The sequence below is a fragment of the Etheostoma cragini genome, chromosome 2 (genome assembly GCF_013103735.1).
Source record: "Etheostoma cragini isolate CJK2018 chromosome 2, CSU_Ecrag_1.0, whole genome shotgun sequence".
In the NCBI taxonomy this organism is placed as follows: domain Eukaryota; kingdom Metazoa; phylum Chordata; class Actinopteri; order Perciformes; family Percidae; genus Etheostoma; species Etheostoma cragini.
In genome coordinates, this window is record NC_048408.1 from 8,002,717 (window position 1) to 8,016,763 (window position 14,047).

A 14,047-nucleotide genomic window follows, 5' to 3' on the forward strand; every position below is an offset into this window, starting at 1 on the left:
CCCCCCCCCCATGCCCCCCAATATATAGAAGGTTGCCCAGTTGGATCCCACTCCACTGACCCAGTGATCTCTGCTACAAACTGAAGTAATACTTAGCCAGTCAGTGTGACAAAAGGGTTTTCTATTTTTAAACATATGGACAGCTACAGGGCATCTGCAATATTTCCATGAGTGCAAACTAAAGGAACACCATCCATTAATGAAGGGAGGGTGTCACATTCTCTCAATGAGGTACCCTCTGCTCCCCATTTCTCCTATGGTTTATTCTTTCAATGAGTTTAAAATGGTCCTATCATGCTTGCTCTTGCGGAATATTGGAAATGTTGGCTCTTTGTAAATTATAGAGTGTGCTCTAGACCTACTCTATCTTTAAAGTGTCTTGAGATAACTCTTGTGTTGTTTTGGTACTATGAATAAAATTGAACTGTTATCAACATTAAGGAACAAATCTAAATTTCCATAAAACAAATGTTTTATTATATGATATATATATATATATATATATATATATATATATATATATATATATATAATTTATATGATGTTCTATAAATGACTGTTTGATAAAGTTTGATAAACTGTAACTATCCTAAAGGAAAGATTATAGTGTTCCAACGCTGTATTTATGGTGTTTAATTTGTGCTGCTGCTCTCAGTGTAAATGCCTGAGTTGCTTCTCAATGCTTCCTGTTAACAGTATAGGAATTATTACAACTCTTTCCTCATCCTCGAATTAAAGAGAACAGAATATCCACGTGTTGTGATTTCAACCCAAATCAAAATCTGTTTCTAAACTTAAAGCTATAGTGCGTAGTTTCTGTCTCCCCCATGAGGAATTTTAAGTAACGACAACAAAACTGTTGCCGCATCCACATGATACAAGCCTTCCGTGACCGAGCACCACACCCACGCCCTTTCAGACAGTTGCTTGTACCCAAGGAAGAGACAGAGGATTAAAAAAAACATGATGGACTTTTCAGAAGAGGTCATTATCTTCACTTGAATTTCTGCGCGGAAAGTCACAGGACAACACAATCTTTTGAACATAGCCAGACTGAGAAACCCAGAAAGAGTTAATTTCTCTGTCAGTGGCGCTGATGGTCTTAATTAGCTTTGTAGCAACTCCATTGGCAATGGCTTAAATGTAACGGACGTTCATTAATGTCAGAAAGTTACGCACTAAAGCTTTAACTATCAGTGTTGGTGCCAAAACACAACCAAGTAGCTTTTGTGCCTAAACCAAATTGCAATTGTTTCACAACGTTAAAAACATGTTTATAACAGCGACCGTTACATTCACTGGTTTAGATATGAGGTTGTATATCCTGCCACTGGTCTGGTCTAGGTCTTGGCTCTGTCTCAACCCCTCAAAGTCGAGGGTTTAGGTGTTCTCGACTGCAACACTGCCGCTAACTAGTGAGCTTATAGGCATAGTGAGCACTTGTAGACAGAGCCAGGCTAGCTGTTTCCCCCGGCTTTCACTCTTTATGCTAAGCTACGCTAATCACTTCCTGGCTCCAGCTTCATGTTCAATGGACACACATGACGTTGATAAAGATCTTCTCATCTAACTGTCAAAAAGAAAGATGATATACTTCCTAAAGTGTGAACATGTTGAACTGTTTCTTCAGGTTTCTTTGAGTGTTTTTTTTGTTTTTTCTATCTGTTTGGCCATGATGACTATTGCAGCTTTTCTCACCCCCCCTCGTTCTTCTGCTAATTCCAAACAAAATGTTGTTGTTGTTACTGCCGGTAAATTAAATGCATCCCTTCCACTGCGTCAGACAAGAGCATTTTTCTAAAGAAACCGAGGGTGTTTGGAAAAGCACATGCACACCGGGTGTTTGCTGAATAAATATTGTGTAATATCTCCATGAGTCTCCAAGAGGAAAGTGGGAAAAAAACTGTTGGGATGTCCCGGTGAAGCTGTCCGATTCACGCTTAAATCCATTTAGGGATCTTTATTGCATGTCGTGCCCTCTAGGGACAGAGTTATATCTCTGTGGCTGCTCCCCATTAAATCTGAAGGAGGTGATGTTTAAAACAAAAATGTGAATTACAGAACAAGATAATAGGAAAAAGACAGAGTTTGGACAGGCCAGATGTGACAGTGCTCAATGTGGAACAGATGTTACCTGTGATGTGTAGGGGTGTGAATCACCAGAAACCTCCCGGTACAATATCATCACGCTACTTATGCCACAATACAATATTATTGTGATTTTAAACATATTGTAATATGTTGTGGTATATTGCAATTATAACCTTTTTTCCAACGTCTAATTTTTCCAAATTTCAAATAATGTCCCAAAAAGGAAACTTTGTCAACATCTGTCACCCGAACTGTTTTGGGTACCACCTAACCCAAATAAAAGTAAAATAACTAACTAAATGACTTCTCTCAGATTGAATGGCTGTAGCTGGTGACCATGGGAGTTTTGAAAGTCCACTTAAAACAAATTACATCATTATGTCTAAGAGCTGAGCTCTAAAAGATGATGTTTTTTGGTGCCTTCTAACTGGAACCGAACACTGATTCATCTCACCTCAATTTAGCCAGGGACATAGATGTTAGTTGTGTTTTAAACATGTGGTCAGGTCCCGGGAGTTTTTGGGGTCACCGCTCTGTACTCCCCATTTGCTCTGCAGAGTACAGATGGAGCTCGTACTCCTCCATGTGAGGGCCTCATTGCGAGTGAACGGAGGAGGGTGCTGTTTGGGCTGCAGAGGCCACGGGGGTTGAGTTAGTCTGACAGGCAATGGTTTGTTTACGTGGCACAATGGATTAGATATCAGACTGACGTCGGAATGGCCACTCGTATTTACATGGAGGAGGGCTGTGTGTGTGTTTGTGTTTGTGTGTGTGTGTGTGTGTTTGTGTGTGTGCTTGTGTGTGTTTTTACAAGTGTAGGTTTAGTGGATAGGGGCAGTTTGTTTGCACATATCTGTTAAACTGCCTGTGCTAATTAGGACCTTGTTTGTACTACGAGGAGCTCCTCTGACAATAGACACATTTATTTGACACTTACACCCTACAGTACCTGCCTCCATAAGAATAAAACCCTTCTCCATGTTGCCTTTTACACATTTGACATCCCACTTAATTGCAGCAGACTCTTAAAACATACTTCAATGCTGAAGATACAGTAAACTGCGTATTGATTTAGGCAGAAAAATGATAGTCCTTCTTTCCCAGCCTGATAGCCATGAGGCATAGTAATCTCAATATGACAGAGAGTTACAGTTATTCCCTGGGGAGGGACAGAGTTGCATCTCTGTAGCTGCTCTCTATTAAATCTGAAGGAGGTGATGGTTAAAACAAAAATTAGCGAGTGAAGTACAGAGCAAGAGAACAGGAAGAAGAGAGAGTTTGTCAATGTGGAACAGATGTTGCCTGTGATGTGACTTGACCTCACCCTGAAGCGAGCACACGTACCATGTCGGCCTTTTCCCTACCGTTATAAGGCCTAGGCATAGCACCCAAACTGTTGGGCACCACCTAACCCAAATAAAAGTAAAATAACTAACTAACTAAAAGACTTCTCTCAGATCTAATGGTCGTAGTTGGTCCCCAGTGGACCTCTTTAGCAAGTTTTGTCCTTAACTAGGCTTGCACGAATCGGGGAAAATACAAATCACGATTATTTTACTTAGAATTGATATCATGATTCTCTACCACAAACAAATTGGCAGTACCAAACATAGATTTCTTTTGATACCTAGCAGATTGCTTATCTCCACAAGCCTGTAAACATAGAGGGTTCAGTGGAGAGAAGGGAGAGCATTGCTTGAGAGCATTGGAGAGCATTTTTCTTTTTTTTTTAATCCAAGTTCTTTAAAGCAAATCGTGAACAGGGTGAATCGAGATCGCGATCTTATGACGATTAATCATGCAGGCCTACTGTATCTTTAATTCTCTGAGGTCTAAAGACATTTTTACATTTCTTTTGAATTCTCCTTTTTAAGGGTATTTGCATATATTCTGATCCCTGTGTGTTACATATCAAAATGTTCAGAACAAACTCAGCCTCCTGTGTAGTGTCCCAAAATTGTTCCAGAGCAATGGATAAAGAGATAATTTGGGCCTAAATGCAAAATATTTCTCAAATCTCTTGTGAAAACAAACCTACACTAAATTGTTTTGGTGCCTAAAATGAGTTTGCAAAAGTATCGGGTTCACAAAAGTAGTGTAATATATGAATAAAAGAAAAGAATTCTTGATCAAGGGCCTCCCGCCAAATACGAGCACCGAAGTCTTCCACAGATCTGGGTAAAACACTGCTTGGCACTCTCCCAGCCTGGTTTGGGAACTGTTAGCCATTGCTAACGGCTTCGTTTTTGCCAATCGTTGTGTCAGTGCTAAACAGATAGCCCGTCAACCTTTGCTCTCCCCCCCCCACCACTCTGTTTGCACACAAATGTCATTTGTCACCGCAAACGTTTGTGTCACAGTGAGGGACAAATTGTCTCGTCTCTGTTGTTCTCTCCTATTCTTGCTAAACACTGTATCAATACTAGTTAGCTTCAGCTTGTGGTTTGACCTTGTTAGCGTTAGTGTCACTCGAGGCTTTTTTTTGTGTGGAATCGATTGTGGTTAGCTGTAATGTGTTATTGGGTGCCTTTGTCTCGGTTTAAGGTGACAAGGGGTTTATCATTTAAGCTCTGGACTGTGTGGTGGCAGCAGCTACAGCTAATGGGGGAAGGATATGCAGATAATGACATCATGAGGCTGGAAGTGCAATCTAGCTGATAATTCACATTTTTTTAAATTTTACTTTGCCTCTTTTTTTGGTTTTGTAGGGAAGACGTGCTATTTTATGGATTGCAATCAAATCAGTTCAGAGATTAATGGATCAGGATGTACTATAAAAACTTTGGTGATCCACGGTTAAAATTTGAATTTTTCCAATACTTTATCTAAGTTGTTGTGCCAGATGGTTTGTTACACAGAACTATCTGAGAAGCTGTCATTGGAAATTGTTTAGAAAAGTGCAGGTAATTAAAAAAAAAAAATCGGCGGAAGGTGATTGGATGAACCATCTGTCTATCACATCCACCATTTTTGTTTTTAACAAACAGTCGCAGCTGCATAGACAGTAAAACCAATGGAAAGACTTCAGCGGAGACCAGTGAAGTCAATTAGAAGCTTTTTTCCGGTGATGGCTGAGCATTACTGCGCAGCCTCCAACTGAGCTTTACGACGTAGATGTGACGTGAGCAACCTGTCCGAAAGTCTTCTGGTAGCTGTGCCAAAATAAATCAGTTTGTGGATAAATGTTTCTTTATATGAATTCACTTGCCACATACCGAGGTATTTCCAAACCTACAAAATGCTTTAATGGACTCTCTATGGGCTGCCAGCTACTGGTCCAAAACGTGAAAAACAAGATAACGGAGCCTTTTTATACATTGTCGGGTTTCTTTAGAAAAGAACAACGGACAAATAGAGTTTTTAAACGCTTCAGATGTAAAGTTATTTGCTATAAAAGGGACGCCAAAACGAAAAGCAGTCAATGGAATGCTAGTGGCGGTTGATGGCTTTTTAGCCTTAGAAACTCCCAATAGAAGACACGCTTTCTGGATGCTCGCTTACCCCCGTGCGCCGCCATCACACACACCTTAACCACGCCCGTAGCTGCCGGTAGCTCCTCACAGAATGCTGATTGGTTTGGTAAGCTGGTAGTTTGGACACAAATGCATCAACTGAAGCTTGTGAAGATGCATTTCTGTCTGAAATGTGATCCCGCAATTATTGCACGATTTTGTGAAATAGCAAGAATCCAGGTACAGTGCAATGTAATTGTTTATAACCAAATACCTTATAATGTAAGGCATTTCAACTACTGTGTTTCATGCTACTTTGTATTTCATGCCAATTAGCAAAAGATAGCATGATAGCACACTAAACTAAAATGTGAACAAGGTTAGCGGTAAATGGTTATTGTAGCCGATTTGTACTGGATTTTTAAGGATAATGATAGCGAACATCCTTTAAATTTAATTTTTTTTTAAGGATTGATGAGGAACAAGACATACGAGAGGGACATTCTACACCCCCTGGTAGAGAAACCATATCTCAAACCTACTGTAGTTTGCCATTTTTGTACTGCAACAGCCAAGATGCACTGATACTATATATAACTGCCCGTTTATCGGTCAATATACCTGCTAAACATGTAAACATTGTCACATTGATAGCATGGTAGCATGCTTACATTAGCATTTAACTTAAAGTAGCTCCGTGCCCTACAGTAGACTCTTGTTTGTTAGGTTTAGCTTTAGGTTTATTTGCACAATTGAAAAATGAGTGAAAAAGATAACCAAATACAGTGCAGGGAAAGGCAGAAAACCTCCACCTTGATCATTTTAAAATTTCATGACATCATAAAGAAAAAAAATGAAGAAATACGTACATATATAAAGAAACTCTTGTTTGTTACATTGTTGATAAGGCAGTTGCGTCCTCAAATTACAAAGCACTTCCTCAAAAGACTTATTTTTGCTCTCAATATGCATTATTTGTTCCCTCAAAGGAGACATGTAAAGAATTGTATTACAAAAAATACAATTCTAAAAAAATAGTAATAATAATTAATTGGACATTAAGATACTACAAGTTGTAAATGTTAAAGAAAATGTAGGTAAATTGTTTACATTCCTTAAATCAATTAAAAATGGTCAAGGAGTCTGACTGCCATATACAAGGGATGAGGTTGGGAACTAATTAAGTCATCTGAGAGTATTGTTTTTTATTAATTTGTGGGAACAAACCAGCTCAACACAGTCACGCTCAACACAGTTGACAGTCAGGTTTAGAAACATCAACAGCAACATCCCATTTGGGGATTTGGGGGCACTGTAACAAAATAAGGGAGTGTATCCTTACTTGAAGGTTTCAGCATGGGGTGTGTGTGTGTGTGTGTGTGGGAGAGGGGGGGTTACATGTCAGCAACAGAAACTTTTCTTTCAAAACACATTCTACTAAGTCGACAGAAAAACAAGATAGATTGCTAATAAGCCTCCCCAATCCAAACCTAGAAAGAAAGTCTTAGGCTAGTTCATTTTTCACTGTCCTTCAAGCTTCAATTGCAGAGTAATGGAGACGTTTGGGGTCAGAATTCTAGGAAAATTACCCACAGCAGCAAAGGGACAGAGAAAACACTGCTGGTTTGTGGCGTCATCACCAAAACCTGAAAGGAATTAAGCATCCATCCGCATCCATCGCGTTTGTGTGTCTGTGTCTGTGTGTGTATGTGTGTTTGTATGAAGGGGGAGTGGGTTAGCATGGAGGGACCAGAGTGGAGCTAATATCAATCAGATGTTGCTACACTGAGAGCAGCCTGGTGGGTAATAATCACGGTAGGGCGTTAGTGAGCAGGGTTTGACCCAGGCTGACCTGGGTCCAGCCTGTATCCCTCCCTGTGGGGCTAACATCAATCCAGCAAAGCTCCTGAGGCTCTGGTGGATAGCGAGCGGGGATTTGGCTTTTATTATCTCACGTGAGTCAACGAAGAGGAGCTGCCGGCTTCGCAACAGGGGCAGCGCTCGCCAGGATCATGAAGTATACAAACCTGTTCCCTTCAAAAGAGGATTTGATTATTTAGGAAACCACTCTATTTTCTGATTGTTAAACTCTGAATGCTCCATGGGTTTTGAATGTTTTCATGGACTCTTGTGTGATAAAATGAGATGCACTTGTTGAAGGCCATAAACCTAGCCTAGAAATCTAGATGCACCCTAGTGGCAGCAAATGTAATTTGCAGCCAGGGTCAGTCTAGCAACACTCCGTTGGCTTGCGAGCTGGAGAAAACAAATTCTGATCAGGCCAATTACATTGTGTATTGAGTCGGTGGGCGGGCTTAACATGAGGACAGCAGAGTTGCGATGGTTCCTCTTGAATTCCCTGGAACTTGAAAACAAAGAAGATTGTCTTTTCTAATTGGTTTTGGCTGCAACTCTGGGATACTTGGAGTTAAGCACTGAAGTCCTTCTTAAATAAAAGGTGATGTGTTCGGAGTTTTACCGACTGGATACGGCAAAAGTTTAATTTTTAACCAGTGTTGCTCTGGTTGGTTTTAGCACTATCCTATTACGTGCAGAGGGAATTTGAAAGACAAAGTTTATCCCGCCCCTCGGATTGAACCCTACCAATAGTGAGTTGGGTCTGGCTTGTCAGGCTACCATAAACCTTCAATATGAGTGAAAACCTTTTTTTTTTATTTTTAAACATCTATTTTCCTCAACAGTCATTTGCCTAGATCTAAATTTGTATGTGAACTGAATGGTTTTATTAAAACCAGAGTTCATTCATTGAACATTTGTTGAGTTCCTCTGCTGGTTGCATCTAGTTGTCCCTCTGTCTCTCCTTTTCCTATCATGGAAATAGTGCACCAAGCAGTGTATTTGCCATTTTGTAGTGGTGTTTGCATTCATACACTATATAGTCCATTATAAAATACTCAAAATGCACTGCAAATTTGAGTATAAATACAGTGCTGCTCGTATGTTTAAAGCCCAGGCTAAAGTTTACTAAAAAGAGTAATAAAAAAAAAACACCTTATTGTAATCAGTGCTCAGGTAGAGTGGGGGAGGGGAGGACGAGGCAGAGAGTGCAGGGACAGGGGGCACGTTTTGAGATGGGTTAAATGTTTGGACCTCCAAATCACTGCCCACGTCTCACATTAATTCAGTGGTCCAAATAGCTCAGCTGCTGTACCAATTGACGGCTGCCCGTCTACCCTAATGCATTGGCGTGGAGCGTCTAGTTTGAAGTTTTGTTGAAATAGACCTTCCCGTTTTGCTTGTTTATACAGCAAAAGTCCGTATACAGCTGGAGACATTTAAGCTTATGTTCCGATTTCTCTTCTGTTGGTGAGGTTCTTCATTATTCATGCAAAAGTTAAGCAAATGATAATTTTAAGACGAAAGACACGCATACAGGACATGGTGATTGACATTTCTTGTAGTGTTGTAGCAGACAGTTCTTGTTGTTATGAGTAGCCTCGCCCTGTTCTAGTTCCTTTTGATTGTTAAAGCTTGTTTCTCGCTGTCTGCAGCCCTAACGCTGGCTCACTTCCAGGACAAGATGACAGCCAGACACTACATCTTTTATTATTATTTTGGTCCCTGGTATGGCTTCAAATCATGGCTTCCTTGAGATATACCAAAGTAGCTGCACCCCAAGTCTTGGTTGCCACTTCCTCGGCCCCTGTCTCCTCTGAGTCATGGCGATTAATTTCCTGGTTGGGGGTTAAGATGTTTTTTTTAAGAAGGGGGGGGGTTGGGGAGTCAGGAGTTACTTTTCCAAGTGGCTGACGCCCATCACAGACATTCCAGGAGGTCCAGATAGAGGGATGGAAGACTTGGAGAAAGATATGAAGAGATGGAGGAAAGAGGATCATGGGTGGAGTGAGGGATGGGTTTAAACTGTGTAATACAATACCCAAACATTGGCTAGTCACTTGCCCTCAAATGCAATTTATTCTCTTCAGCATGAAGAAAACACTGACCTTAAAAACACAGTCCAGCACTTGTGTATCATGTGGATCATCCCCAGATCAGTAGGCCCAGCAGTGTTTGCCCTATAACTGTGTAGGCCTGGCGGCCCGCAACTGGAGCCACCACTAGGACAGAAAAATCACCTTTTAAAGCTTTAGTGCAAAACATTTTTATATTAGGAACATCCGTTTCATTCAAGCCATTACCATATGAGTTGCTACAAAGATAATTAAGACTATCAGCTCCACAAAACACTCAGTTTGGCTATGGCTAGAAAATAGTGTTGTCTGGCAACTTTTGTGTGCAGAAAATCGATTCTTGTTTCATGTGAATGCAACAACAGTGTTGTTTTCATTACTCAGAATTTATGGGGGTGGCGGAAAGTACGCCAAATATACATTTAGTCTCCCTTAGATTCATTCTGTAGTGTAGGGCTGCCATGAGTCCATTAACAAGGAAACGCGTCAGTAACAGCAGGATAGTGTGTGTTATCTAAAATGCTGACGTCAGTTAAAAAGGTGAAGGGAAGATAACATTGTCGGCAGCCTAACAGTTACACACAGGCTCGGTTATGAACAACCCGCTAACGTGCTGACAGATTTGGTGTTTGGCCAAAATCTGTTTTTGTAAATGAGCTGGACCAGAGAATATAAGGTTGAAACAGATCTGTGATGCTGTTTTGCCGGAGGTGATGTAATGTACCGCTTTATGTGGAGTAGGTACTACTTTTAAATGCTATATTGCTTTAGGGCTGAACAATTAATCAGCGTTTTTTTTAAAGGTTTTTAGATTTTTCAACGCTTTGCCGCTTTTTCCAGTGTTTTTGTCACTTGTTCCCAGTCTGGCCCTTAGAGAAATTGAGTTTGACGCCCTTGTGTTAAATTGATCCACCAGGCTAAAGCAGTCAACATATGGGAAACACTGCCCAGACTTTGGATCCAATTGATCTCTGCCTCTTCATCTTTTATTTTCAGTAGATGTGATAAAGGTCTGCTTTACCATACTGTTGCTTCTGCATGCTGTCCAACTGAATAATCTCTCTCTGCTTCTCTCCTTCCTTCTCTTTCGTCTGCAGTATGGATGTACGGCTTTACAGACAGCCCGAGGAAAGAGGCCTCAGGTAGCCTTGTGTGTCTATGTCAACATGTTGAATATGCATGCACTACTGTGAGAGCGACATGCCAGCTGCATCCTTTTATTGAATTTTCAGTTTGTTTCTGTTCACACTTCAGCTTTCTCCCGACATCTGCTTTGCATGCGCTGTCATCAGCCTCTCCTTCCACCCGTCTGCTCAGATTCAGCCTCTCTTTCTCTGCAGTCTATCCATCCATCTCTGCAGACCTGGTTGGCCAACAGCCGCTGGGCACAGTGCCAGATGGCCAGAACATAGTTCTTAGGTTTGCATGTGGAAAAGCGCCCTAGACTGAAATGAGGTGTCAAGTCTGGTTCTTTACATTTGCCTGCAATATGGCTGAAGATCGCTGCCTGTGACCTCATTCAACTTTGGGTGTATAGAAGTGATGAGTCAAGAGGAGTGGAATCGTAATTTCCGCTGTTGCAATTAAACATCCCACGAAATAACTCCCCCCACACCCCCACCCCCACCCCTGCACATATAAACACGCTTTTCTGACACAAATGCATTAACAGATTTGCCCATCTGGTGAACATTTACTGTGTATTGTGAGACATTTAACTGTAATTGATGAATTGCTGAAAGACCCAGATATGTTGATTCCTTCCATTGGAGCTATCAGTGTGTCAGTACAAGTTAGGATAAACAGAGACAAATCCCTTTTGAAACCACTAAGTTAATCAAAAAATGACCATATTTCAATTGTGTAGAACGAATAACTATGACATCACTTTACCACAAAAAATCACTTCCAGGCTGACAAATTGCAGTTGATTTGAACTGTGGAAGATATGTGAAATCGGCAAAACTTGTTTGTTTCCATTTGAACCATAACTGTAACTATAAGATATTTACTTAAACACGGAGGCCCAACCTATCTGACGTTTCTCCTGTGCTTATTGTCTGGCCTGTGTTTCTTTGCTAGCGTCTTTGATAATCCAAATCTAATATTAGGAACAGCGACATCTCACCGCCGGACCGACTGACTGCTAGTTTGGGTGGTTTCATTTTCTTTAGTCTGTGGCCCAACAGATAAATTATATCTCTGCCCAGAAAAATAATCTTTAAAAAATATAAATGTATATATCTGTGACCTACAATTAGTGAAAGAAACATCTTTTCTCGAAATGTTGCACGACAAGCTTTGAAGGGATGTTTTCTTTCATTAGGAGAAAAATGTCACCCAATCAGCAACGATGTGTATAGAAACTCATGTTACACAGCAGTGTGTTCACCGCCACCGTTTCAGTTTAAATAAACGCTTTGATCCATTCTGTCTGGCGTGAACGTGCCCCAGCTGTTCCTCGGTCCTGTTTGCTTAGCGCTGTTAAATTGTATGTATGGGATGCAGGAGTATTCTACCCTGAAGTTATTGTACACAAACATTGTGAATGGATCTAAAGAACTCCATTGTCTTGTGCAATGAAGGTAATGGGATATTGAGGGCAGAATGTAACCGGTTTTAAGGATTCATGGTATTTCTCAACAAGGAGTGTTGTTTAAATAGCTGTATCTGTGCTGCTTTATTACCTCAGGCTGACTTTGATTGCTCCCTCCACATAGGCTGCGTACGTTCTCCGCAATGTGTTCCTTTTCTGTATTTTGCCTCCTGGGAGAATGCACGATAGAGACTGAGTTGAAGGTCCAGCCTCGCCCAGTGGGGAGCTAGGTTATGAGCGTTCCCCGGGGTTTTCTGCCTCTTTATTTGACTAACATGTAGAGATGCTTAATTGTGTTTTAAACACTGCGCAAAAGCTTTAAGCTTAATTTTTATTCTTTCAGGCTTAAATACATGGGTGCACAGCAACCGGTTTCAATCCCATAAACACATTGTAAGGACACTAAGAAGAAATTATTTTGATTTACTCATTTTGTCAACACTTGACCTCCTCTTAGGTCATAGCAAGCAAAATCTCCTTTTCAATCCCAAAGGACAGTGTAGTCTAATGAAGCGTGCACAGCTTTACTCCTACAATACAATTCATGTTCAAGGTCCAATCCCATTTACAAATTGACAAAGAGGCTGACAGCAGAGAGTTCACCGTCTTAGAGGCAGTCCTAAGTGTTTAGATAGAGACTTGCTGACAAAGTGTACTTACCTTTCTTCTCAGCAGCAGTGATTAGCCAGCGCTCTTGTTTTTGCTCCACCTGATTTCTGCATTGTGTCATTGCTGGTTTGCCTTCATATTTGTTGTATACTTTAATTTTTTTAGGACTGTGACTAACTATTATTTCCGTTGTTTGATTAATTGATTAGTTAAAATGTCATAAAATGGTAAATATGGATCAGTAGTACCCAAAGTCAAGATGACATCCTCAGGTGTCTTGTGTTATGCACAACTCAAAGATATTCAGTTTACTCTCACAGAGAAGAGACGAAAGTAGAAAATATTTACATTCAAGACGATGGATCAGAGTATTTTGACCTTTTTTTTATGCAAAAAATGCCTCAAACCATCAATCGATTATTAAAGTAGTTGGCAATTAATTTAATTGTTGACAACTAAGCGATTAATCATTACAGCTCTAATTAAGCGTATCACCTTCCGTATCTCTTGTTTTTGTCAGATATGGCTTGGCAGTTAGCTACGTGCTAACCATCTAACTCTGCTGGATCTCTGTTGACCATCTCTGCTTTCCCCTACCTGTCTTTACATCCAGTCCAATCCTAGTTTTCTTTCTGCTATACCTGCTGCTTCGAATGGAGGACCAAGGTGTCTTAAAAATCACTGGAGGTCACCTGTGTTATTGGAGTTGATTGATCATCATTTTCTTTTCTTCAAATTTCTTAACACTTTTCAAAGGTTTCTTTGTTTCAGATGTCCCGTATTTTAACTGTAGATACACACATAATTTCAGTTTTTTTGTAATTTCGGAAAAGGGATATTCTCACTTATATTATCAATGTTACAGACGTTAAAACCAGAGTTACAAATATTACTGCAGTTATATGAATTCTAGGTAAACGTCAAATGTATAGCTAGGCATTAAAATTCAATATTACAATATTATCCCTCATCTTAACCTAACTTAAACAATCTGCAGCCAATGTATGTGTGTTATAAGAATCCTTTATTTCGAATAAGAAAATGGCATTCAAAGTTCATAGTTTAGCATAAAGATGTTCCCAAGATCCATTTTCTGTTCAGAGAGTAGGAGAAATTCATTCTACAACTCAGGTTCAGATCAAATATTCACCATGTGAAATCAGTAAATGAAATCACTGCTGGCATTGAAAAGGTTAACCATCAGAAAAAGAAAACAGAGTTGCCTAACCCCAACTGAAATGCTTTCTTTTTTGTTTCACATAAACACGGACCTAGCGCCTCCTTCCCTGTTTCCCTCTCTCTCTCTTTCTCTTTAGTCCACTCATATGTTTCTATTTAAGGCCAGCAGTGCCGACTACCATGATTGG

The 14,047-nt window shown here is 40.3% G+C and overlaps 1 protein-coding gene across 4 annotated transcripts in view; it reads left to right on the forward strand.

The window, feature by feature from the left end:
* sh3pxd2aa (SH3 and PX domains 2Aa) overlaps positions 1-14,047 on the forward strand; it is a 118,098-nt gene that overhangs the window by 65,251 nt on the left and 38,800 nt on the right. For 2 of the 4 annotated variants that reach the window (XM_034886235.1, XM_034886256.1), the window contains exon 7: positions 10,573-10,617. The exons of the other annotated variants lie outside the window; for them this stretch is intronic. In XM_034886235.1, coding sequence (XP_034742126.1) covers positions 10,573-10,617 — 45 coding nt within the window. The remainder of the gene's footprint in view (positions 1-10,572; positions 10,618-14,047) is intronic. 4 annotated transcript variants of the gene reach the window in all.